Here is a 25,314-nt window from a genome sequence, read left to right as displayed (position 1 = left end):
GGCCTAATGAATTTTCATTGTGTGGTTTATAATTTACTGTGTTCAAGAGTGTACACAGACACACAAACATCATCTAGATGACAAAATGGTATCATGTGCTATTGTATTACGACATTTGACATAAAATTTGAAAAACTGTACATCTCAAGAATCCAGAAAATGTGTCTTAAGTAATGATAAAAACAGATGATATCACACAGTGTGCATCTTCTATTTTGTGATAAACGTGATCCGATAGTGGTGGAGTGGATATCACCAGCTGTCAGCGGTCAGTGTTGTTGATTAATGCACTCACCAGCACTCCAGATCCCAGAATGCCTCCAAAGTACCAGACCTCATCCGTGATGTTCTCGCTGTCCACAGATGTCCCCCCGGGGAAGAAGAGCAGGATGTTGCAGAGCACACAGGCAAGCGACAGAGGAATCAGAGTGATCCCCAAACACTTGGCAAAACTGCCTGAACACATTCTGACACTGATGCTCAAACCACCTCTGAGAGAAAAAACTCCTTGGGTTTTAAAAACACCTTGTGAGCTTTAAAATTCCACTCAGACTGATCTTTCAATTGAATTATGTCAAAATCACAAAGCAAGGATGTCTTGACTGTAAACCTGAAATTAGGATTAAATCTGTATTAGATGGATGTGTTATCTCTTGGTTGCTCTGCACTCTTTACTGTTTCTACTGAATGATCCTGTCTGCTTCACCTATCCTGTTTCTGGGGTTGTGGTTGGCACTACAGCTGAGGCTTTATAGACCCCCCCTCATGTGGTACACACACGTACAAATACACATGCATGCGCAGTGTGGCTACAAACAAACAGACATAGAGCCATTAATGTAGGATTGTGCACACAGACACACCTGTGAAGACACAATGGTTAATGTTCCACCAGGTGTTTTGTGTACATGGAGACAGAAGAGGAAGTGACAGTTGGTCGATAGGGGCCCACAGAGCTGATGTGCATCTCCACATGTTTTGTGAGTAACATAAAGGACGTCTTCATTAGTTTTTCATTAGTATTGTCTAATCCATTTTTTTTCAGATCTGGGTGTACGTCATTTTCCATAAATAATATTTCATTTTGTGTTATAAGCCAAGATATGTCAGACCTTTGAGAGCTGAACACTGATTTTTGAATTTATAACTATAAAGTTGATATTAGTTAAAAATTAGCATCACTGATAAAATCATTGATTTTAAAAGATTTATATTTTTTTTTTGCTTTTTGTGCCGTAAAAAAGACAAACACACCCAAATAATTTATTAATCTGTTGACTATTTAATAAAATTGCTTTAGTTTGGATCCTGGCCTCTGGTGTCAATTTAATGATTAAATGGATCTCTTTATCAGAGAGGTGTATATGATTAATCTTCAAGAATGAAAAACAGTGTCTTCCCTTCAGCTGTCAGACTGAGGAAATTCCTTAGGAAATTCTGCTATCCATCCCAAACTTACTAGACTGTATTATTCTATGAATTTTGATTTTACAGTGATATGAGAATTTAATCCAAATACAACAGTGCATGTGGTTATTTCTACTTTATTTAATATCATCATGGCTCCAGTAATCATTTAACAATGTTATAGCCTTTGTAAAACCCAAGCAACACCTCTGGTGGTGACGTTTTTTAGAGGGTGGTTGTTTGCACCAATAGATGACAAAATATTTCACAACATACAAGTCATCACATCATGATATTGCTTGAATTACTTTTTGTTTAAATATAAAATGTCGATGAAAATTTGCCTAAAATAAAACATTATAGGCTGCAGGAATTTCATCAGTTCACTTTTCAAATTGTCAACTGAAAAAAAAAAAAAGGGATTTGTAATTTAGATTTGTAAAAATGGCCTTTGTATGTAACAATATGTAACTAAAGTGCTTAGAAAATGGAAATTGAAACGCCTTTAGTGTCATGACTACTCCATCTGCTGATTAAGGTCATGTGACATGACTGAAAGCTCAGAACAGCTGCTAAATGGACCCTGTGGACCTTTTGAAGTTCAGAATAATCATATTATTTACAATTATAACAATGAAAAAAAAATTCTTACATATTAATGCTGTGAGAATAATGATTTAATCTGTATATTTTCTCGTAAAAGTTTTTTTTTTTTTACCTCAGCATCAATCGATCGATGTGATCAGTCATCGGTTGCTCTGTGTTGCCGCATCCTAGTTGAGCCAAACTCAACCGATACCCGAGTAACCGATCAGAAGTTGAAAGTCCAATACGGTTTATTTTTTGCCGTGTTTTATGCCTAGTTGTTGCCAACAGTCGCTGGTAGTTAAAGCGGGATGGACACCGGCTTGACTTTCTCCTCTCGTCGGTCTCCTGTAGTGTGTTTACACGGCTGTGCAGCGTCCAGCCAGACGCTAGCTTCAAGTATAGGTCTAGGTGAGTGGTAACAGTTGCCATAGAGATCTTGGACCTTTGGCAGCTAAACAACAATCTCCTGGAAATGTTTCACAGTTTTTTCAAACACGTGTAAATTTTCTGTTTCAGTTCATAATAGCAGAAACGAGTGAACACAAATAGCATCACTTTGGAACCACAAACCGTGAGAATCCACTGAGATTCAGACAGACAGGGAGCGGATAGTGAACTAGCTTCCAAACTATCACAACAGCTACCACTGAGGAAAACAGTAGGACCGGAAATACTGAACACAACAAACAGAGGGCGTTTAAAAGTAGTGATTTCACCTTACTAAGGGGAATTAACACGAAACACTGTGACCACTTGGTGCAGAAGATATTGTTTTTATACTTATGCAGCACTTAAAACCTGCCAAACCCCACACTGTGTGTGTGGCAGTGTACTGCAATGTTATTGATAATCGATTAATCGTTGAAACCAATGACCAAATAGTCATACATTCTGTCATTGTGTTACTTATGGGTGGAATTATAGTGAAAATAAATGATTCCCCTTTTTCAGCAATGAATATGTGTATAAAACTGTGCATACAAAACCAAAAAGATTGGCATGGATAAATACCACCGGGAGCAAGTGATAAAACATGTCTTAGTTGTTGTATTTTGGGTGGCTACCTTGAAACTAGCTCATTTGTAACTCTAAGGGACTTTAATATGCAGTGGAAAATCACTCCACATGTAGTAAATTCATAAAACGACTCAGGTGATCTCCATTTATGCCAGGAATGCTAATGTGAGTCAGTCATATCAATTACTCTTGGATATGTGTTTGCATCCAGATATCCTGAAGTGTGGTGGTAATGCGGCAGATGCTGCGGTTGCCATAGCGGCAGCACTGGCGGTAACAGAGCCGTGCAGCACCGGCCCTGGTGGAGATGCCTTCTGCTTGTTCTACAACGGAAAAACCGGAGAGATCAGAGGAATTAACGGCAGGTGGAGACCCTTCTCGCGCAGCTGTAGTTGTCTTTTTAATACAGAATGATTGGCTGAGCCACTCTCTGTGTCCTCAGTGGTCGTTCACCCAGAACCCAGACCCTGGAGTTCCTGGAAGGCCGTGGTTACTCTGCAGAGACCCCTCCCTCACCTTTTGAAGCAGTGAATGTCACAGTTCCAGGGGCTCCTGCTTGTTGGTGTGACACTGTCCAGCTGTTTGGTAGCCACAAGGTTTGACTGTGTGTGTTTGTGTGTTTTATTGTGTAGAACTGTTTGCGCTGGTGTGTTTTATTCAACACTCAGGTAGTCAACAGCCCATCTATCATAATCATTTACATGTCATAAACAACTTAAATGTAAACACATTTCAAAAGGTACCATGGTGACACACACCACTTACATGCACAAACACACTTGGAAGTAGGACTCTTGACTCTTGTGTGTTCTAAACAGTGGTGTTGAAGGTCAGTCAAGGATATATAAACAAGGTGTGGACAAACTATCACTGGGCTCTTGATATTTCCTCAGTTTGGTCAAAACAGCAGTGACATAGCCATCTAAGGTAGGGTTTCCGCAGGTTCTTAAGAGTATAGGCAAACTTTTAAAGTAGGGGTCTAACAGTTTAAAAGAGCTATTTGTAGGTTTAACTATTGCTACATAGCTATTAACTACATAGCTGTTTACTTACCAGTCTAGAAGAGACGTGAGTTCAGCATCAAACTTCATTCCTTTACCACCGATGTTGACTGTTGTCTCTATCACGTCTTTTCCTCTATTTAAGTTAGTATGCTAACCAGCTAGCACCGGCCTGTCTCTTCACGTTCCAATAGCGAATCACTGTAAACTGTCCTGAAGATGTAGTGCTGCTCAGAGTGCGTATTGTAATCTCTTGTCTTATAAACGGTGGCTGAAGCTCGTGTCAAGCGACAATCACCATCACCCACGCCCAAGAGACCATGTAAGGTGACAGAGAAAACTTACATGTAGCCCCTTTAATTTGGGGCCAGGTTGTCTCCAAGGGGAGCTGTTTGAACACTTGATACTTTTTTTCTCAAGAATAAATTAAACTATATTCATTCCAATGCTGAACAACAATTTTTTCTCTCTCCTCTCCCTTGCATCTAGCATAGTACCCTTCAAGTTTAGTAGCATAATGTTTCCTGAGATTGTGTGCATGGAAAAGCTTTATATTGGGAAAAAAAGCTTGGATATGGTGCCAGTGCCTGCAGTTTGAACTTCTGTTTTAAAATGAATATTAAGGTGTTACAAGCTCTTAACATGTATGGTATCTTTGCAGTGCATGTCCACTCAAATTTCTGTTGTGAATAAGTTAATATCAAAAATTGTAGTAAATTACTAGCTGATGTAGAAGTATATTAAGAATAAAAATATTGAGGTAAATTTGGAACATCCCTTACAATTAAGAGATGAATTTAATGTTTTTTTTTCTTGTCTTGAAAATTACAACCAGTTTTAGTCTTCACATATTTCTTCTCAAAACAATGACTCACTCTTCCTGTTCAGTGCTCAGCTTTCCTGTGAGGTAATAACTGTGTGTTTCCTCTTCCTTTTTCCCCAGCTGTCCTTTCAGGAGTTGCTGAGTGGGGCGGTGGGGCTTGCAGAGGTGGGGTTTCCTGTCGCCGAGGTAACAGCTCACCACTGGGCAAACTGGGTGTCTGCTCTGAGAGATGCAGGGAAGGAACTAGGTGGGGACCTGCTGAGTGATAATCATGCGCCAAAATGTGGACAAGTATTCAGAAACCCTGCCCTGGCCCGGACCCTGAAGGTAAATCCTTGAAAATGAAATACAAAAAACAAAAAACAGAAAAACACAGAATCAGGGGTCATGTGAGGAGCACTGGGACCTTTTTTCTGAACTTATGTTATTAAGAGAAGAAGGAAACAGAACAATGTAGAGCCCACTGTGCTCATGGCGCATCCTCCCAGAGGTTGTTTGCTTTTCTAAACTTGACTTAGTCTTCTGTATGGGAAGATCTCACATGAACCCAGGGGCACACTGGGTAAAAACCCCTGACCCCACTAGGATGTTGGATTTGACATGGAAGAAAAACTAGGAAGATAAATGAAGGGGATATAGACTGTACAGGGATGAGCAAAATAGGAAGAGCATTGATTGAGGCAAATTGAGAGGGAAGAATGGAGGGGATGGAGTGAAAGGAGGAGAAGGAAAAGATGACGGGGATGGAACAAAAAAGCAAAAGGGAAATGGTGAAGAGAGAGAGAGACAGAATAGAAGAGAGTGGATGAAGGGAAGGACATAATAAGCAATGATGATGGAGATGGTAAAGAATTCATTGTAATGAATTTCCCAGGGTGTGAGGGTGACTAATTTTGACCATGGCCAGAAAAGTATGAAAACATAAATAAATAAAGCCTTTTCTCCACAGCTTATCGCTGTGATCAGTATAAATCAAACAGTCAGGTTTTCACCAAATATGGCAAGATACCTTCCTTCTGTTTCAGCAAGATAAAGAAAATGCTGGCACATATAGTGGAATAATATGGGGCAATACACAAACGCGTTTCAGCAATAAGCCATCATCAGCACAAAACAATTCCTTCTGTTTGTAGCTTATATCGCTGGTTAGCCTATGTTGGTTGCTCACACATTACATACAACATAAAATATGAGCATGATTGACCATGATTGTTTGTATGTGTGGACAATGCAAATCTGTCATTGACACGTCAGTCGAACTATGGCTGACCTCACCACGTGCAAGTTCATCTGCTTGTGCTTCACCATTAAGGCATGCACTGGTTGTTGCTCTTTTGTATTACTACATCAAACACTCTTTCATTAGTAATGCAATAATGCAAAACTGCCAAGTTACACCCATGACACACAAACGCGCACACACACACACACACACACACACACGGTCCTGACAGTGAAAACAATAGCAGTGACCTCACCCTCATTGATGGATTGTTTCCATGGAATCATAGCGCTCATTCCTCAGCGATGATCGTGTGTGTTGCCTCTTTGTGGTGAAGAATCACACAGTCACACACCCCTTCCTGTTCATTCATTAACATTGATTGGAGTGGTGGGTATACACAATAGTGGACACGTCACCTGCATAACTGTAAAACTATGGACTAGTGTGGTCTTACATCATGCTAAGCTGACTCAAACATGTAGATGGATGAAAAGAGATAAAGTTATTGATTGACCAGTAGAGTGATTGGTTGTAACATTGATGGACTGGTGTCTTGACAGGAGCTGGGTGAACGGGGAAAAGCAGCTTTCTACCAGGACAGAGTGGCCCAAGCCATCGTTGACGTCATCAGCCAACACGGTGGAGTCATGACCCTGGATGACCTCAGCAGCCACGACAGTGAGGTCATCACCCCTATCAGCACAGAATACAAGGTGAGGTGGGCGACCATAGACACTTATTGTATCTGTGCTTTAATAACGAGATCAGCAGAGTGAGTGACTCATTGTGTGTTCAGGGGGTGCGTCTGTGGGAGCCCCCTCCGAACAGTCAGGGACTGGCTGCCCTGCTGCTGCTCAACATCCTGGAGAACTTCCCTCTCAAAGGTAACCACGGGGACACAGAAGCAAAGTGTTATGTACTGGGATTTTGAGCTTTCCGCCTCTGATTCCCATGTCCTCCACAGCTCATGTGGAGGTGAATGGACCTCTGTTTGTGCTGATTCAAATATTAATGAACTCTGAAGTATCAGATCCACAGTGAGTGGAGGGAGGATTGTTTCTGGAAGGAACAGTGGCTTTTGTTGTGTATAGTTTTATGTTTCGAGCACTGAAATTCCAAAACGCATAAAACCAAAAATCTACATGGCTATACTAATAAAGTTAGATGTAAAAATAAGTCCTTAACTGACTGTTTAAAGACAGGATCGAGTGTTCAGATAAGTTACTTATAGATGTGAGATCCGTTTGTCCTAATACATATCCCATAACATTGATCAGTCAGTCATAGAATTTCTAATAACTAAAATACATAATTTTGTATCATGGCTCCATTCTAAGCAGCTTCCCTGCTCAAAGAGAAACTAGGACAGCCACCAAACCAGTGCCAGCTCAGTGTCTCCAGTGACATCTGACATCTGTCTGGACATGGGCGTGATACAATCAGGTGTCTGATTCATGTTGTGTGTGTCATTATTGGCTCTGATCTACTTCTCACCACCATCTCAAACCGGTCAGGGCAAAAACACTGGGCTGAACACTTTGCTACAGTAACAAGCACAAAGCGTGGTGAGTGAAGAGATATATTGCTCCACACATTATCTTAAAACAAGACATTTAGAGAGAAAACATTTCACTGACGTCAGCTGATGAGCAGTAGATCAGTGTTACATTAAGGTTATCTAGTTACAGAAATGTGACCATAATGAGCTTTTACTTTGAATATCATATAGATATTTCAGTCTTGTGTATCTTTTAATTAGACATGCAGCTATTGCATCTACAGCAAAAGAAGCTGTTTTATGTGACAGTTTTAATATGTTTCTCACACACTTTATGGGAACAAAGTCAGGTTTTCTTAGATCTGAAAGATCTGTTGAAGAATCTGTGTGAAGCTGTATTGTTACATTATTTGATTCAGTTTATTAGTTGGTTAAGTGTTGGTTGTAAGGATGGAGTTTTGGTAGAGTCACTGTTTGATGTAATTAGTGTTCGGCTATTCGGTATTGGCCGATACACCAAAAAGTTCATGAACTTTTGCTGTTATGAACATTTAGTCTCTGGTAGGTCTTTGAAGAGAACAATCCTTAATGGTGCATGCAAAGTGAAGTGATACATATTTGAAGATGCAACAACTGAACCATTATAAATAAATAAGGGATAAATAAAAGTAATAATAATAAAAAAAACAGCAACGTCCATAGAAACTCTTAACTTCATCATCACATGAAGGATCTTGAGCTAGCTCTTTGTTTGAGAACTGATTACTTGGAAGTGCAAAGTTTAAGCACAATGATTGTATAACTGTTAAAGGAATAAATCCCAGTGTCAAATATCTGTCAGATACTCGAGTCAAATAAGGAAAAAAGGAGAAAAAAAGTCTTAATTATTTATTTATTATGTACTGTATGTACAGTGTATAAACCCTGTGCATTATTATTGAAGTACAATGTTTGTGAAAGGATAATGGAATTTGATTTCTGAAAATTCAAGCATCTTTTTGTGTGAAACTGTGTGTGTTTGATTGTGTTTTTGATTGTGTTTGTGTGTGTGTTTGTGTGTGTGTGTGTGTGTGTGTGTAGCTATGGGCCACAACAGCTCTGACTATGTCCATGTTTTGGTGGAGGCTGTGCGTTTGGCTCTAACAGATGCTCTGCGTTACCTGGGCGATCCAGACCATGTGACCCCCCCACTGGAAACCTTACTGGACAAGAGCTACAGCCATTGGCGAGCACAGCACATCAGCATGGAAAGGTGTGTGTTTATGTGTGTGTGTCCGTTAGTACCAGTGTGTACTAGTCGTGGCCTGTTGACTTTAGATAGGACTGTAGACTTTTACCTCTTCACTACCTTAAAGCTCATCCCTTCATACCTCTTCCCTCCGCCACTGCTCTGTCTGCTGTGTGTGTGTGTGTGTGTGTGTGTGTGTGTGTGTGTGTGTGTGTGTGTGTGTGTGTTTTTTGGAAGCAATTTGTATTTACTTTTCAGTGCTGTAGACTTTGAACTGTAGGTCTTTATCATTTGTAAGACAAATAGACAATAAAAGTATAAAACAACATAATTATCCCTTAACGTACGCATACACACACACACACACACACACACACACACACACACACACACACACACACACACACACACACACACACACACACTTAAATTACTGAGAGTTTATTACTGCATTAAGCAGCAAACACAAATACTGACACTAACCCCACACCTTCCAGTATTACCTAACCCAACCTTATTGATTCAACCAACCCTACATCAGACTAATGTGTCTCATTAACATGAACAGTAAGAAAGTCTTTGCAGTCTCTGTGTTGACATGCACATAATAAACCAGGTAACTGAGAAAAATCAAGTGAAAGCAGGAAATTACAAATCATGTTTACCTGCAATGCAATAACCTGGTTAAAACCGGGGCTTACATGCAGCTGGTCCCCAATCAGATTTCTCAGCCAACACCATATAATACTTTTGAATCAAGGGTGGCATATAGTTTATTAGTGATGTATGCTGCTACAGGCTGAAGCGTTTCTGTTTTGTAACTGATGACACTGTGGGAGGACAGGCTCGGTAAGAAAGCACACAGTCATAAAGATTATCCCAAGTTATAGCAGTCGTGCTTCCTCTAAAGAGTATTCATTAAAAATATTTCATTTACATTCGTCTTACAAATCTTCGCCTCATTTTGAGCCACAGAGAGTCTTTAAATTAAATGATTTAAAGAATTCCTTAAAGTTTTTTTCTGTTGTGATAACATCATCAGAGAGAAAAAGCAAATAATGTAGTTTTTTTTACATTTATATAAAAGAATATGGATTTTACATAAGAATAATAATGATAATTAAAATTACCATCATCATTAATCATTTGTGTCTTTAATATAAACATTTTGTGTTTGTGTGTGTATTCGTAGGGCCATGGAGGGAGTGGAGCCTGGCCTGATCACAGGAAGTGACACAGTCTATTTCTGTGTGATCGACAGTCAGGGGAACGCCTGTTCGTTTGTGAACAGCACGTACATGGGCTTTGGGAGCGGGCTGGTCCCAAAAGATTGTGGATTCTCACTACAGGTCTGAAGGCTTGGAAAGGGGTGTGTGTGTGTGTGTGTGTGTGTGTGTGTGTGTGTGTGTGTGTGTGTGTGTGTGTGTGTGTGTGTGTGTGTGTGTGTGTGTGTGTGTGTGTGTGTGTGTGTGTGTGTGTGTGTGTGTGTGTGCGCGCACGCGCATGTAAGGTAGCAATGGGTAACAAAACTAACAAGCTGTTGAGTCACTGCAGAGTAGGTGGCAACATTAGTGGATCTGATGAATAATTCCAGGTTCATTTTGGCTGACTTTCTTTGCATTAACTTTTTATCTTTTTTCAGCACATTTCAAACTGTCCTTCTCATTTTTTCAGCACAAGCTGTGATATTACAATTTTAAGTTAAAGCTGCCAGGAAACTAAGAATATAAGAAACATAACACAGGCCCTTATACATTTTATAGGGGGAGTAATAATCACTCACAATAATATTATGGAATATGTCAACGTTGTAGAACATATTTTTTCACCATTTATTATATATATACATTTAAAGTCTATGTTTGTCTGTATATCACTGAAAGAATTAGAAGTTTAAAAAAACATTAAAATAAAATTATCTCTACAGGCACAATTGAGACAGTGTGTAAAAATCCCACAGCAGAACTTTCAACTGGTTTTCTTTTCTTGTCTCCACATGATATTTAAATAAAGTTATATTACTTTAAATAAAACATGCTCAGATTATTAATAGATGAACAGATGGACTGGAGTGTGATGCTGAAGTACAGTAGTCATTTACTAGATCAGCACCATAAGTGTGGGAATATTTGGTGACACAAAAAGGACCTATAAAACACCAGGCATGAATAAAGAAGGGACAATTTTTCATATTTTATTATGCTGTTTTGCATAATAACATTACCTGAGAAGAGCAGGAATGAATGGCGTGTTTGTGTACTAACCTGGAAATATTTTTGGTAATCATGAACCAGACCTACTGCTGTAGTAACATGGTAATATATATTGAATTTGATCTTCATAGAACTTATCCAACTTATTCACCAAAAGTAGAATTTCCAAATTGCTTCTCAAAAAAGACATAAAAACAAACAAAAAATGTAAATGAACAGGTTGAATTATTGTGTGTATCATTATAATGTGTTAATGAAAACTCTATCTGCCTCTATCAGAATCGCGGTGCCAGCTTTTCTCTGCGTCCCAACCATGTTAACTGTGTTGCTGGGGGGAAACGGCCATATCACACCATAATACCTGCGCTCCTCACTACCTCTGCAACCAAGTCAGAAAAACCCAGACTCCTCGCTGCACTCGGGGTCATGGGGGCATTTATGCAACCGCAGGGACACATCCAGGTACACAATAAGCAGGAAATCAGGCATGGGAAGAAAGAGTTAACGCTAATTATTGTATGATTTAGCTATTTTTTTTTTTCTCTGTGCATCACATTAGTGGTACTTGCATTGGGTTTTACAGTGGTACCCTGGTGGTTTCTGGTTCAGCCTTACATTTGTAATGTTTGAATCCACTGATGTTGATCTTGTGTTTAGGTGTTGTTGAACATGTTGGAGTTCGGGATGAATCCTCAACAAGCTCTGGATGCACCGAGAGTCTATGTACAATATGACCTAAAAAGTACTAGCACTCTGCCGCCAACACACACACACACACACACTTCAAACAGATTTTATCACCATTTAAATGTCGTACATACAGCTGAACACTATATTCTTATTAATGATTAAGGATTATGTGTGTTTAGTCAAAATACTGTACGGTGGTATACTTCCTCTTGTGAGTTCTCCTGATTAGATAAGTCACACTGACATTTATTTAATGTGGTTATAGTATATTGTATAAATTTGTTTAAGATTAATTAATTTAAGAAAATTATCTTTATATTTGCTCTGGTTTGTTGTTATCACAGTCCATCATGGTACAACTGATTCACTAACAAGCACAGAATTTGTAGTCATATAGAGAAAACATTGAATGTGATTTGTAGTCACGTCCAATAGCTTTGTCTAATTATGAGTTTTTTTAATCCCTCTGCAGTATATGAAATATAGCATTAGTAAAAATACCTTTACATATATTTATCATATTTGTCATATTTATAGTCATTCAAAAATGGAATGCTGGAGTGCTTGTTTATTGGCTATAAGCCGTGTATTTTTATATGGGTGGTAGTCGGATTACCTCATAACTTTGCTCTGATGAGCACGTATTGTAACTTAAGGGGTATGTAAGGTGAGAATTATGGGAGTTTTCTGTAAAAACACAATTATGTTCCATGTTTTTATAGAGCACTGTTTGTCATAATAATGGTTTGATCAAACCTTTTGTGTCCAGCTGAGGAGTGGTGGGTTAATCTGGAGGAGGGGGTCGACCGGGAGGTGGCAGAGGAGCTGAAAAGACGAGGCCAAAAAGTCCGCTGGCCAATCACAGGTACAAAATAACTGGTTTTAATACTTACATAGTATATTTTACATGTGAAGTTTGTCATTGTTCCAGAAAAAAAGATCACTAATTCATCCGTTTTTGTATGAAGACCATTGCAAACAGTTTTGCACTCAAGCAAATACAAGTGGAGGTTTTATCATTTGTTTCATTGGTGACGTATTTTATAATAAATGGGTGTTGCTTGTAGCCTGCTCAAAAGTTAATGTGTCACATTAATTGTTATATTGTTTTACATTAATGGCCATAGACAAATGAGATCATGGCTGAAACGGGGATTAGACCGCAGTTCCCCAAAACACTATTGCTTCCTGTTGCAAACAGGACAGGACGTTTTTATTTGTTCCTCCTTCCTACACTGGCATCGGTCTGGGTCAGTTAAGTTGCTCTGTGGCTTTTATGAATATCATGAACATGTGAGTGAACTTGAGCCAAAATTCATTGGGCAATATCCCTTTGTGGAAAGGACCAAATCACTTGTCAAATCCAGCTCAGTGACACACAATGGAAAATGCAGAGAAGAAGCTCTGCCAGTGTTCTTGATCATTTCTGTACTGCAATGATGTATCCATAATGTAGAGCAACAAATAGCACATTTAAATGTAAATTACTGTAGAGTGCTTAATTTCTGATACTAATTCTTGCTAATGGTTCTTTATAGTAAAGTTTTTAGGTGTCAGCTATGGAAAAACACATATGTATGTGGGACATTATGTCATCATGCTGGCGTCCATGACTCTGTAAACACATCCTTATGAACATGATAATGAAAGAAAAATATATAGCAGAAACTTACATACTTACACCGCAGGCACTAAATGTTCTTATTAGATTTTGAAGCATCTGTCTGCATATATTTGCATATTAATGAGGAAGACAGACATCCCACAAACTGCTGTAACTCCTTAATGCTTTGAGCCAACAAGTTCAAATTGAGACCAGATATGTAGCATTCAAAGACAAACATGTTGATATGAAAGAAATTTGTGCTAATTTATGAACTTATTGACAACTTAATTGCACAATTTATGATACTAAAGTGAACCATTGAAGCTTTGTGAGGCTGGCTTCACGTACTCCTCTGGCCTGTGACCCTGCCATTTAAGTTATGACACTAATCGTTGTATGTTTTGATAATCATTAACAAGAAAATCCAATTTAAGGAACCAAATGTCAAACTGCTCATCACTGTGCACATCACAGAAGAATAAAACTGTGTGTATCTTCCTCACCTCCTAACTGCCACCTTCATCCCACAACTTATTTTAAGATTTTAAAATATTCCTTTGATATATTAATTCATAGCTGTTGTCTTTATCATATCTATATATATATATAAATATTCTGTGTGTTAATTTATCATATCTCGTATCTGCAGAAGCATAGTTTGTCTTATTGTGTGCTACTCAATCAGTGAGTTTATGTTATTTTTATTGTATGGATGATATTAATATGCAGTACAGTTTCTCCAGATGTATCCAGAGGTTTCTATATGAATTAAAACTGAAATAAAACCCCCAGGGAGACATTTCAGACACTAACACAACTTTTTTAAACACCTATACATTATAGAAAAAAATACAGTGCTGCATAATTATGGGCTGATTCGTCACCCTCAAACCAGAGACCTTCAACTCATGATCATAACATGCTGCACTTGTAATATTTTGCTATACACTGCATTTTACTGACAGATAGATAAAAGACGGGATAGTTTAATGGGCTTAATGCGTTTTTTCCCCATTTATCTTCTCATTCAAACACACAGGCCACAAGAGGTCTCAGTTTGGGCGGGGACAGATCATCACAGTGGGGGATTGGTGGAACCCATCTGTCAGTCAAGCCGATCATCCAACCAGGGTGCTGTGGGCAGGATCAGACCCCAGAGCTGATGGATGTGCTCAGGGTTACTAGACGTCCTTCACCTCCTTTCATCTCCTCTGCAGAAGTAATAATCTTTCTGAAGGCAAATGCTTACACATGAAATGTAGAGGAGAAATAGCATCAGTGTTAGACTGAGACTGAGACCTTTATTCAGTTGATTGATTTTATTACCACGTGTAACTTGACAGCAGTTCAGGTTTATAATTCAGTCATAGCCCAAGGTCATAATAGATATATTGAATCTTCATGAAGTGTCTTATTTCATCATGTTCTTGTATCAGCATTTACTAGATTGTTCTCTTGTATGTTTACACATACATAAATGTATGTTTACACATACATTTATGTATGTAAACTATTATTACTACTCTATGTCATCCATGTAGTCTGTGACATACAGCAGCAGAGCAGTGCATCGATTTATAAAAGATTTTGCACTTTGTGATGGTTTTGTTTGCTCTTAACAGCAACAGGAAAACAAATCTTCATGTAATATTATAATACACACCAAGGATGCTTTTCCTGATGTTGGTTTGAAACTGAGAATTATCTCAACCAAAAGACAGCAGATCAGCAGCAACTAATTAAAGAGACTGTTTGTTTGAAAAGGCAGCAGTATCATTACAGACTGTATATAACTCTCCTTCCGCAGTAAATGACAGCTGCATCTTTACTCAAGGGGACATTTTATAAAGAAATAGAGTTTAGATCGTGTAATAATGTGATGTGAACTAAGTCAAAATCTTTTTGGCATCATTTTCCTACATTTTAAAGTAAATATTTGTTTCTGCTGTTGTTGAAAACAAACTGATTTATCAGTCAAATATTTTGTAGCTCTAATCCCTGGTTCCAGTGTACTATTACAGCTCAAGGTAATGTGGTATTTTACTTTGTCCTCAGCAGGACCTGATATATATATTGATCAGTCATTTGATCAGCTCATCTGTCCCGAGCAGTATGTCTCAAAAAGGACTAAATTTGGAAACTTTGTATAAAACATCTGAACAACTATCAGTGGGATGTCACTCATAGTCCCCAGAGGGTGAATCCTTATGTTTTGTTCATTCTCTGACCTTTTCTCCAGCATCACCACCATAAAATTTACTGAGCACATTCATGCCTCCCCCTGAGGACAAACCATTCCCATTTCGGATGCTCCGTGCAGCTTCTGGTGTAGCACTAACTAGCCTAAATATCAGCTGTAAACAAAAGATATCTCACAGTTTGTAATGCATGTTACCATGAAATTAGCTGTGTGCATTCCAGCTCCTCTAGTCTTTTGCATTTGGATCACTACATGGCCTTTTCCATTCATTTCATATGATGCATCGTTTTCATTGCACGTTTTCATGTGTCATGTTTTCAAGCATGCAGGGACACAGACAGACAGACAGACAGACAGACAGACAGACAGACAGACAGACAGACTAAATAATATTACAACATGCAGTGGCTTTGTGAAATAAAATGAGTCAGTTGGTAAACAGCTTGTAAGCCACTTATACTCTGGAGCAGGCAGCTCAAACATGTTTCCACCTCAGCACAAATCGCTCCATGTAGAAACATGATGTTGGACTTTGTTTCAATGTTGATCTGCTTACAGCTCCAAACCCTTCTTGGTACCAGCCCTGCACTCCTATAAAGAACCGTGTGTTCTGTCACCCAAACACAGACACACACACTCATATACACACATAATCTGTCCTAATTAACACAGCTTGTTAGTGCAGGTTGTTAGTGGCCCATTCCAGTTTACAGCGCAGTTTATCTGGATGTGCTACATTCCAGCTGGATTAGAAAGCAGCTCACAACATCCTGGACCCCTGAAACACACATGCACACAGTCTCTCTTGCTTTCTGACGCAGCACTATGAGGAGTCATGTTGTGCCCTATTGCCCTACATAGACCTGCTGAGCTGTTGTTTCATTCTGACCCAGAAAGAAATCACAAAGATTTTTAGGGGAATTTGGAAACATGTATAAAACATTTTGATTTATTGGTCCTTGTTAAACTGCAGTGCACAAACTTTTGTGTCAGGAGTTGAAAGAAATCTCTCTTGGGCGGAAATCCTTTCTTAATTTTAGAACTGTACACTGCATGTTGAGGGTTTATTGTTCACCATGAAGTTTGAATCAGTCAGTAACTCAAACTTAATTTACATAGCACCTTTCGTACAGATTAGTGCATTTCAGAATCTTTTCTTTTCGGGGGTTTAACAAGCAAAAAATAAGAACAAATATAAATTATAAAACAACTGGAGACTAATGAACACGATGGAAGTGAAATACGAAAGCAATAAAAAAGATAAAAGATGAAGAAACATTAGATAAACAGCCAGAACATTTAAAGAGAGAAACAGAGAAAAGTAATAGAGAGAACAGTAATAAAAGATTAATTAATGGACATAAAACATTTTAATCAGAAGCAAAGACAGCCACATATAGAGGACCAAAAATTTAATGAGAATTGTGCAGGATTTCTGGTTCATTGTCTGCATCTACTAAACAAGTGAAGGGCAGATTAATGCTGAAATGATGAATCAATTAATTGGTTTTTTGATCAGAGGAAAATTAGTTGTCAGCTATAATGTTAAATTATTCCTCATTTAAGTCATTTATCAATCAAAAATTTAAGGGTTGCAACTAACACTTTATTTTTCATTACATCATTTGCAGATTGTTTTATATGAGATATCAGAAAATGCTTTTTTTTTTTTCATATTCTTGTTGCGTGTTTTTCGAGACCCACAGTCAAAACCCATAGACGCTGAGTTTATAGACTCAGACTAAAACCAACAGCAGATATTCACAGTTAAAAAGCTGGAGCCTGTGAAGTTTGGGCCTTTTTGCTTAAAGAACTACTCAAATTATCAGTTGTTTATCAGAATTGCTAATCAATGAACTAATCATTGAATAAACTAATTACCAGAGACAATTGACTGTCTGTTTGGGCTTTGGCCTGTTGGTGGAAGAAATAAGCAGTTTGAAGATGCCACTTTGGGTAATGGGAAATTATTATGAGCTTTTTTTCTATTTTCTGTGACATTTTACAGACTAAAGGTTCAAACATGAATGTGTGCACCATGTAGGAAAAAGGGATTAGGTGAAAATTCACAGATTATGTATTTAAACATGTCAACCTGTTGTTATGACTCAGTAATTCTGAGGGAAATTAATTCTTTAGAGTGCTGTGTGAGGCCCTGCTGGCTGAGAGGCTGTGGGAAACACACACACACACACACACACACACACACACACACACACACACACGATCTCTCTCTCTCTCTCTGTCTTGTGGGATTTTTCATATTTCTGGCTGAACTCTGTGCAGCTATTGGTCAGCTGCCTTCCTGTGAGTGTGTTTCCTGGCGCACGTTGTGTCATGGCAGAACTCCCTCAGTAAGGGAAGCAGAATCTGTTCAGCGCACACACACACACACACACACACACACACACACACACACACACACACACACACACACACACTTGTTTTTGTTTCCTGGCTCCCCAGCTGCTCTGACCCTTCCCTCCCCTCTGTCTGTCTTTCGCTGCTCTCCTCAGTCCATTCCAGTTCTCTCCTCTCCTTCCTGCGGTCGTGTTTTGTTTTCGGGGGAACAATGTGTTGCTCGGTGGCTTTCGCCAGGTCTCTGGGTCTGGCACTGCTGCCTCTGGCCCTCTGCTGTATCCTGGCCAACTTGCTGCTGCTGTTTCCTATGGGAGCAATCACCTACATCCAGCAGGACCGCCTGGCCAGCTACATCTGGTACTTTGGTGGACTAGGAGGTGGAGGACTGATGGTTAGTGAATTGTTTTTAATTTTAATGAGAGGATGAAGTCCTCCTATATCTAGATTTCTTTGTAGACTTTATTTTGATACCTGCTTTTTACAGCTTTCTGATTATTCTGGTGGCGACTGTGTCTGGAAGATGCAAACCAAAATTAGGTGCGGGTCATGGCAATGGCATTTCGAAGAGAGGATGATTGCACACTGAGCTGTAGTTGTTGGATTTTATCACCAATATTTTGACTGGACTTCAACCAAACACACCAAATGTGGTGGAAAGGAGTGAGAGGGGCTCTAAAATCACAACTTTAATATCATGGGATAACTTTCCTTTGACTTAAAGAACTCCAAAGTCTTGGTTCAGTCATTCAGTTTTCCAATGCTTGCTTCTCAACTGTTTTTTTTTTTTTTTTAAATTAATAATAAAAAAATATCCAGAATTATTGTTTCTTTTTGAATGACAAGTTTTTGGACAAAACCTTCATTTACTTTTCAAAATTTCAAACATATTGGATGTAAGCCACTGTTTTCAGAGATGCTTGGTGTACAGCATTTTAACATCCTCAAAGTTTAAATTCTGTGCCTCTGAAATGTTTTTGCAATTATTTCTATATAGTAGGACTACTGAGTAATACATCATTTGTCCTACTCCATACAAAGTATAAAATATTTGACTTTGATTGTGACAAAAATCCTCATTCACTATAATGAATGAAGAGAAGTGAAGGTAAAAATAGAGGGGGGTTTTGAATGGGGGCGATGTGGTTTCAGATCAGAATTTTTTGCCTGGCAGAGGCTAAAACAATTAGTGGATGTAGGTTCAGTTGAGGTCACTGTACCACATGGTGACAATTATCACTATTAGTTGCAGTGGAGAGAGAAAAAGTTGCTGAAAACAACAGTGATGAGATTCAATTTTCATCTGGAAGCAAAGCCAGTGAAATTCTTTTGAAACCACGTTTCAACCACATTTTTTCCCTCATTTAAAACAAAACATTTAAAAAGTGAATGTTGACAGTGTTTGAGTCACTCTGCAGAAGAAACTCTGTGTGAAAATGATTACCACCTCCCTTTCTCCTTTATGCAGAGACAGACGCTGGTACATGTTGATCCATTGGTGACAAACTGAGGCATCTTTATTTTTCTCAGTGTGTTTATCAAATACAACCACTGCTGATTTAAAGTCAGTAGGATTTTAATTCACTCATCTCTTTATAGATTAGTTGTAATTTACTTAAAACAACATTAGCCCTGACTGATAGAAACACGATTTTAGACCTGAAAGATGGTAATTGTCTCCCCTTCAGCACCATTCACTCTAAGTGTATCTGCAGTTGTTTTATTGAGAACAATGAAGTGCTGTGTGAATTAATCTGTCTGCTCTACATGCTGCTGATCTGATGGGTTTATGCTGCGACTGAGCAGAAAGGAGCTGTTCTTTTAGTTTGGTTTTAAGCAAGAACAGAGGAGAGATTGTATTTTCCCAGACAAAATTAACCCTGCTGAAGGTCCGCTCTCTAGAATATTTACATTTCTTTTTTGCTTTTTGTTTGTAGTCTGAGCAGGTGAGAGTGAGAAACTGTTCAGAACATCTTAGCACGTAACTTAAATAGATACTGTAGTCTATATGAAAGACTTTCCACTATAGCACTAGGCCTAAAAGTGTGTTTTGGACCATTCAAAAAGAAGGCATTTCTCAGCTGTTCATATATTTCTCATGGAGGAGAGACTTTGTTTTGACAGTAAAATGCTGCAAAAATTTACAATTAAACAGGTTTTAAACAATTTGGTGCTGCTCTATTCATCATTGTTAGAAAACTTTATTTATAGCAGTGATTAATCAGCACAGAAAGGAGAGCACTGGCCACTTTAAACCCGGAAGAGGAGGCAGAACAATGACCCGAGGAATTATTAAATCCACTTATGAGAGAGAGAGAGAGAGAGAGAGAGAGAGAGAAAAGCCTGAATTTTAGATGTCCCTTTCATATCCACAGGGCGCTGCTTATTTTGTAGGAGACACAGCTGGATGAACTTTATCAGTTCTCATGTGTTCTCATTCACTGAGCTGCTCTAAATGACACTCCCCTTCCTACAAGTGTTTCACAATAAAAATGAGGGATCATGCAACATGAACTGATGGAAGATTTTTTTAAATGTGAATATGGAGGAAATATTGACTTTGTATTGACATCAAACAGGAGCAACAACAAATGAGATTAGATCACAAAACATTTTACTCTAAGACTTGTTACTAAGATATGATAAATGATTACTTTTAAAGCAGGGGAATTTAGCAATAAACTCCTCCAATAAAAGCCTGTTTGTTTATAAAGGGCCTAGTCAATATTTGAGGAATGCACAGTAGTTAATCTGTTTGGGTTTGTCTGTATCACAAGGAGCTAACATACACTGCAGGAGATTTTCTTACATGAATATACCTTTTTTCCCTTTGTCTGAGTTAACTTTTTCCTTGTTGTCCTTATGTTTTCCACTTTGGTTTCCTTTATGGAATGACTGAATGTTAAAGAGTCAAAGAGCAAACTGAATCCCTTTGAGAGAAATCTATCTTTAGCTTTCCTTCCTTCCTCCATCTTTTTTCCCTCTCCCCCCCTCTCTCTTCCTTTCTCGCTGTGCACTTCCCTCTGTATTGTCAGTCTCTCTCTCTGCCTCTGTGGTGCTTTAGGGGGACATCCAGGATGTGTATATAACGATGCCTATGATCTGTGTGTGTGTGTGTGTGTGTGTGTGTGTGTGTGTGTAAAACCTTGGGAACTTCCCTCCAACTGTTAGCATGTGATTTAAAGTCCTTGACTTCAGGGAGAGAGACAACAGCACAGGAAAGACGAGGAGAGGAATAAGGGAGGGAGAGAATAGTAAAAGAATAGAACACAAACATGTAGGATTGCCACTATTTCCCTCTCTCTCTCCTGCACAACTGCACTGTATCTCAGCTGTTGGTACAGTACAGGCTGTATCCTGCTCTTAATGCAGCCAGTGTTTGTGTTACCCATCACTGACTGCTTGTACTCCACCATAAATCATGTTTCAGTCCACCATGTCCTCACTTTATAGCTCTACAGTTATAGTCAGCTATAACATGACTAGGTAGGACGGTGTTAGCTGCATTAGTGACATGACCATGTTGCCAAATGATGCATCACTTGGACCAGAGTCAAATATTACAACAACTATTAGTGAAGTTTAACTAAATTTGATACTGAAATGTATGGTGATTCCTGATTTTTCAATTCCCCAGACAGGATAGATGGTTTTGATTCAGCCAACATGTCTCAAGACAGTTTGTTTTCACCTAACTTTTGTTTTTTAGTGCGTAATGAAAATTAGTCCCAGCTAGTGTTGCTATAAATCTTTCATTTCCTCCTCCTTTAGGCAATATCCATTTACTGCTTTTAGCTTGAACAGTGATTGACAGCTGGGACTAGTCTAGTGGTAGATGTGTCACTAGCTAACTGCTAGCAAAGAGAAGCAGGGTCAAAGTTTGGTAATCTGTCCATGCAGCAAAATGTGACTAAAAGAATGCAGCTCAAGCCTCCTAATAACCTTTGTTATTTTCCCTCACCCCATAAATTACCATCCACAATGGACAAAAAGTGCTTAAAAGTGCTTTTGTTCAGGAACTGTAGTGAAACAATGTACTTTTCTGTGCTTCCAGATGTTGGTTCCAGCTGTTGTCTTCATCACTCTGGGGAAATGTAGCTGCTGCTGGAACGAGAGCTTAATGGTAAGATGCTTTTTAATCTATGAATCATGTTTAAAATCTACTGTTTTTATGGTGTAACCAAGATCTGGGAGTGTTGACATTAATGCTAAGCTAATGCTATGGCAGACAAGTTTCATATTGTTTATACTAGATTAATGCAATGCTATCTGACATTGTGAAGTACATACTTGTCTCAATGGGTAATTAACAGTTTGAAAAATTTGGCAATTCTTCATTTTATGTTCATATATTTCTCTTTGCTACATAGTCCATTAATTATTTCAGTTTCCTTAATCAAATATACGGCTTTTAGGTCCCAAACCTTCTTTTACCCTTGTTCCTATTTTACCGCCATTTTCCTGTTTTTTTTACTCATGACTTGGAGCATAATTCAGTTGTCTACAGCTGTCAATAAGCCCTGTCCTTATGGGGTGGAATGCTAATGCTAATCCAGCTATGATAATTCAACAAGGGTCCCATTGTTAGGTAACACTCAACAAAGTAAGCTTGGCTCACACCACTCAAGCCACATGCACAGCTGCGGAGTGTGTGTGTGTGTGTGTGTGTGAGAGAGAGAGAGAGAGTGTGTGTATTTAGTTTAGCTCAGATCTTTATTGGCAGTGCAGCAGCATAATTACACAACCACATAAAAACATACCACAATAAAATCAAATACAAGACAATCAAAAGACAACATTATGGCAGTACTAAAGATGCAATTCAAACAGTAAGGATGTGTGTGTGCGTGCGTGCGTGCGTGCGTGCGTGCATGCATGCGTGGCACCTGTCTCTGTAGCACCTGTCTTCTTCTTTGTACAGAGAGACACAGTCACTCAAATATCCACAAAGGCTTCCAAACACGTGCATGTTCTTTAAAAACACTGTGTATCTGTGTTCCTCTCTAGATGTGCGGGTCCGTGTTGGCAGCTGTGGTCGGCCTGGTGGGGTCGAGCTACTGTTTCGTCATATCAGGGTTCGCCTTGGTGCAGGGTCCCCAGTGCTTCACCTCTTATGGATGGTCGTACCCATTTGCAGACCAGAAGGGCAGGTAGGAAGATACTGTACTGTGCTGTGTGTGTGGTGGCATTGCGGTGTATACAAAAAAATAACAAATAGAGCATTCAGTATTGTTTTTGTATAAAACGGATAGACTTAAACACGCTTGTTTGACTTTTTTTTATATTATATAGGCATGTGTGTTCTCTGTAAAAGCATTTAACATAGTCCTATGAAGGCAAAATTTTTATTATAATTAATATTAACTCCTAATAATTTCACAAGTACAATTGCGAAAGACTACTGAGAGGAAAAGAAAATGAAGGAATGCAAGAAGGAATCATTATACACCATTATTAAAAAGCATTATGGCATATAAAGCTGACTGAACAGATGGAAATGCTTTTACCCACTGACCCATTTCAGTCCACCTTAAGTATTTAAGTATCAGCTTGGTATTTTTGAATTTGATTACCTTCTTTTATTACCAATAATTCTTTTGGATAGACCAGCAGGTCTCTGTAAAATGACATCTTAGATATAGTGCTAAATCTGTGGGCATGTAACCATAGCAACAGTATTTCTGCATCATGCTGTGTTACTAGTTATTGCACAACTCACTTAACAACTAATTGTTTCAAATCGAGGGTTCTGGACTGTTGGTTGGGCAAAAAAAGACATTTTAACACACGCTCACAAATAGTGATAAGCCTAATATCTCGCCCTAATAAGTAGAGTTAAAGACTTTCAGGTGTCCTGATATAGAAAATAATACATTCATATATTGGTGCACTTGGTTCTGTATCATTGTCCACTAATTTCAATTTTAATAGCATCTAACTTCTTTCCTTAGTTTTTCAGCACACTGTTGCACACAAGTGTAGCGCAACACTCAACAGCCTCTTTTCTGGATCTGTTGCACCTTCCTCTGTCTCTCTGTGATCCCCTCTTTACACTGATGTCTCTCTTCGTGTTCCAGGTATCTGCTGCAGCCAGAGACTTGGTCTCGGTGTCTTCAGCCGCTTCATATCGTAGAGTGGAACGTGACTCTGCTGTGTGTTTTACTGGGTTTGGCTGTGCTGGAGTTCATCATCTGTCTCTTACAGCTGGGGAGCGGCTTAGTCAACGCCGTGTGCCGGCCTTGCTGCTACAAGCAGGAGTACAGTCTTAATGCGTAGTCAAACACACATGTGTATGTAGTATTACTTGCACAGACATACTGTACGTGCATGTGTACACATAAAAACACAACACAACACAACACAACACACTATGTAGACACACTTACACATGCACTATCATGGACCTCTGACAACTGTCAGCTTTGTGTAACCACTGTATCTTCAAGCTTTTGAGTTGCCCCGGTTAAAGTAGCAAAAGCACCATACAGTCATTGATGACACCAGGATGTTTGTCCATAATGATGTAGGTGTGTGTGTGTGTGTGTGTGTATGTGTCTGTGTGTTATATCTACTCCAGGTTAGGAAGAGCAGGATATACTTTATTTGCTCGGATGGTGAAAGAAAGCTCAGCAGACCCACATGTACAAAATAATAAGAAAGAATCAGAGCATCCTTGATCATAATAATAATAATAATAATAATGATGATATGTAGTTTCCAAGATAACAGGTTTCACTGAAGTAATTGCACAATTGCCAAACAACACAGTGTTAAACATAGCACATCTTCAGAAAGTTAACTCCTTCTTGTGTATTTGTTTTTATTTTTAGCGAGGCTTTAGTGACAGCTGTTCAGTCACTTCAAGAAATCCAATATTCTGAATCTTGTGGTCGCTCACTTTCTTTATTATTATTATTATTTTGTACTGTTTGCATTGAGGTTACTCCATAAACCTAATACCAGTGTTATCACATGAACAGAGCAGTAGCAACATACAGAGAGTGGAGATGATAATGCCTTATTAAATCAATATCATTACAATAGTACATGCAAGATGGCTGCCACAGATTGTTTGCCACGTCCTCCAGTGTAGTTGTTGTGGGCATTTTACTGTTCATGGTGTTCATGCAGGCGCTACTGAACATTTCCTTAACTTTAGTTTTTTTTTTTGTTTTGTTTTTTTTAAAAGGTGCCATCTTGTCTTTTCAGTGTTATTTTGTGTTTCCAACTTTTATACACAGTGTTGGACTACTTATGGGTTACAAGCAAATGTGTGTGTGTTTGTACATTTGTTTTCATTTTCACAGTATTTTGTTAAATTGTTAAATTGTTTTCTTTATGTCTTTCAGATTATAGTTAAGTGTTAATGGACATTTTATATATATTTTAGTGACATATTTTTATAATGTATGTTTGTTTGTGCTGCCTTGAATAAAAAAAAAAAACCTGTTTCCATTTTA

General features: G+C 38.6%; 3 protein-coding genes across 4 annotated transcripts in view; 2 read left to right on the top strand and 1 right to left on the bottom strand.

Moving 5' to 3' along the window:
- Nucleotides 1–2,279, bottom strand: part of tm4sf4 (transmembrane 4 L six family member 4) — a 6,268-nt gene extending 3,989 nt beyond the window's left edge. Inside the window, exons 1-2 of one of the 2 annotated variants that reach the window (XM_056378323.1) lie at nucleotides 2,126–2,279; nucleotides 296–353 (exon numbers count right to left, since the gene is read on the bottom strand). In XM_056378323.1, the coding sequence (XP_056234298.1) occupies nucleotides 296–353; nucleotides 2,126–2,157 (90 nt within the window). In that variant the 5' untranslated portion in view covers nucleotides 2,158–2,279. Of the gene's footprint in view, nucleotides 1–295; nucleotides 734–2,125 lie in introns of those variants that run through there. The other variant, XM_056378322.1, reaches the window with a different exon arrangement.
- On the top strand, nucleotides 2,166–15,725 carry LOC130170732 (glutathione hydrolase-like YwrD proenzyme). Its single transcript, XM_056378319.1, has 12 exons — nucleotides 2,166–2,403; nucleotides 3,224–3,377; nucleotides 3,455–3,608; nucleotides 4,957–5,163; nucleotides 6,622–6,774; nucleotides 6,858–6,945; nucleotides 8,640–8,811; nucleotides 9,980–10,136; nucleotides 11,280–11,462; nucleotides 11,658–11,742; nucleotides 12,460–12,555; nucleotides 14,336–15,725. Exons 1-12 carry the CDS (start codon nucleotides 2,304–2,306, stop codon nucleotides 14,479–14,481), a joined length of 1,695 nt encoding a protein of 564 aa, XP_056234294.1. The 5' UTR covers nucleotides 2,166–2,303; the 3' UTR covers nucleotides 14,482–15,725.
- On the top strand, nucleotides 14,376–25,314 carry tm4sf18 (transmembrane 4 L six family member 18). Its single transcript, XM_056378324.1, has 5 exons — nucleotides 14,376–14,515; nucleotides 18,013–18,248; nucleotides 21,909–21,977; nucleotides 22,862–23,004; nucleotides 23,932–25,314. Exons 2-5 carry the CDS (start codon nucleotides 18,069–18,071, stop codon nucleotides 24,128–24,130), a joined length of 591 nt encoding a protein of 196 aa, XP_056234299.1. The 5' UTR covers nucleotides 14,376–14,515; nucleotides 18,013–18,068; the 3' UTR covers nucleotides 24,131–25,314.

This window comes from Seriola aureovittata, chromosome 6, assembly GCF_021018895.1.
Source record: "Seriola aureovittata isolate HTS-2021-v1 ecotype China chromosome 6, ASM2101889v1, whole genome shotgun sequence".
Classification (NCBI taxonomy): Eukaryota; Metazoa; Chordata; class Actinopteri; order Carangiformes; family Carangidae; genus Seriola; species Seriola aureovittata.
Note: the sequence above shows the minus strand (reverse complement) of the source record. Positions and strands in the feature narration are given on the sequence as shown.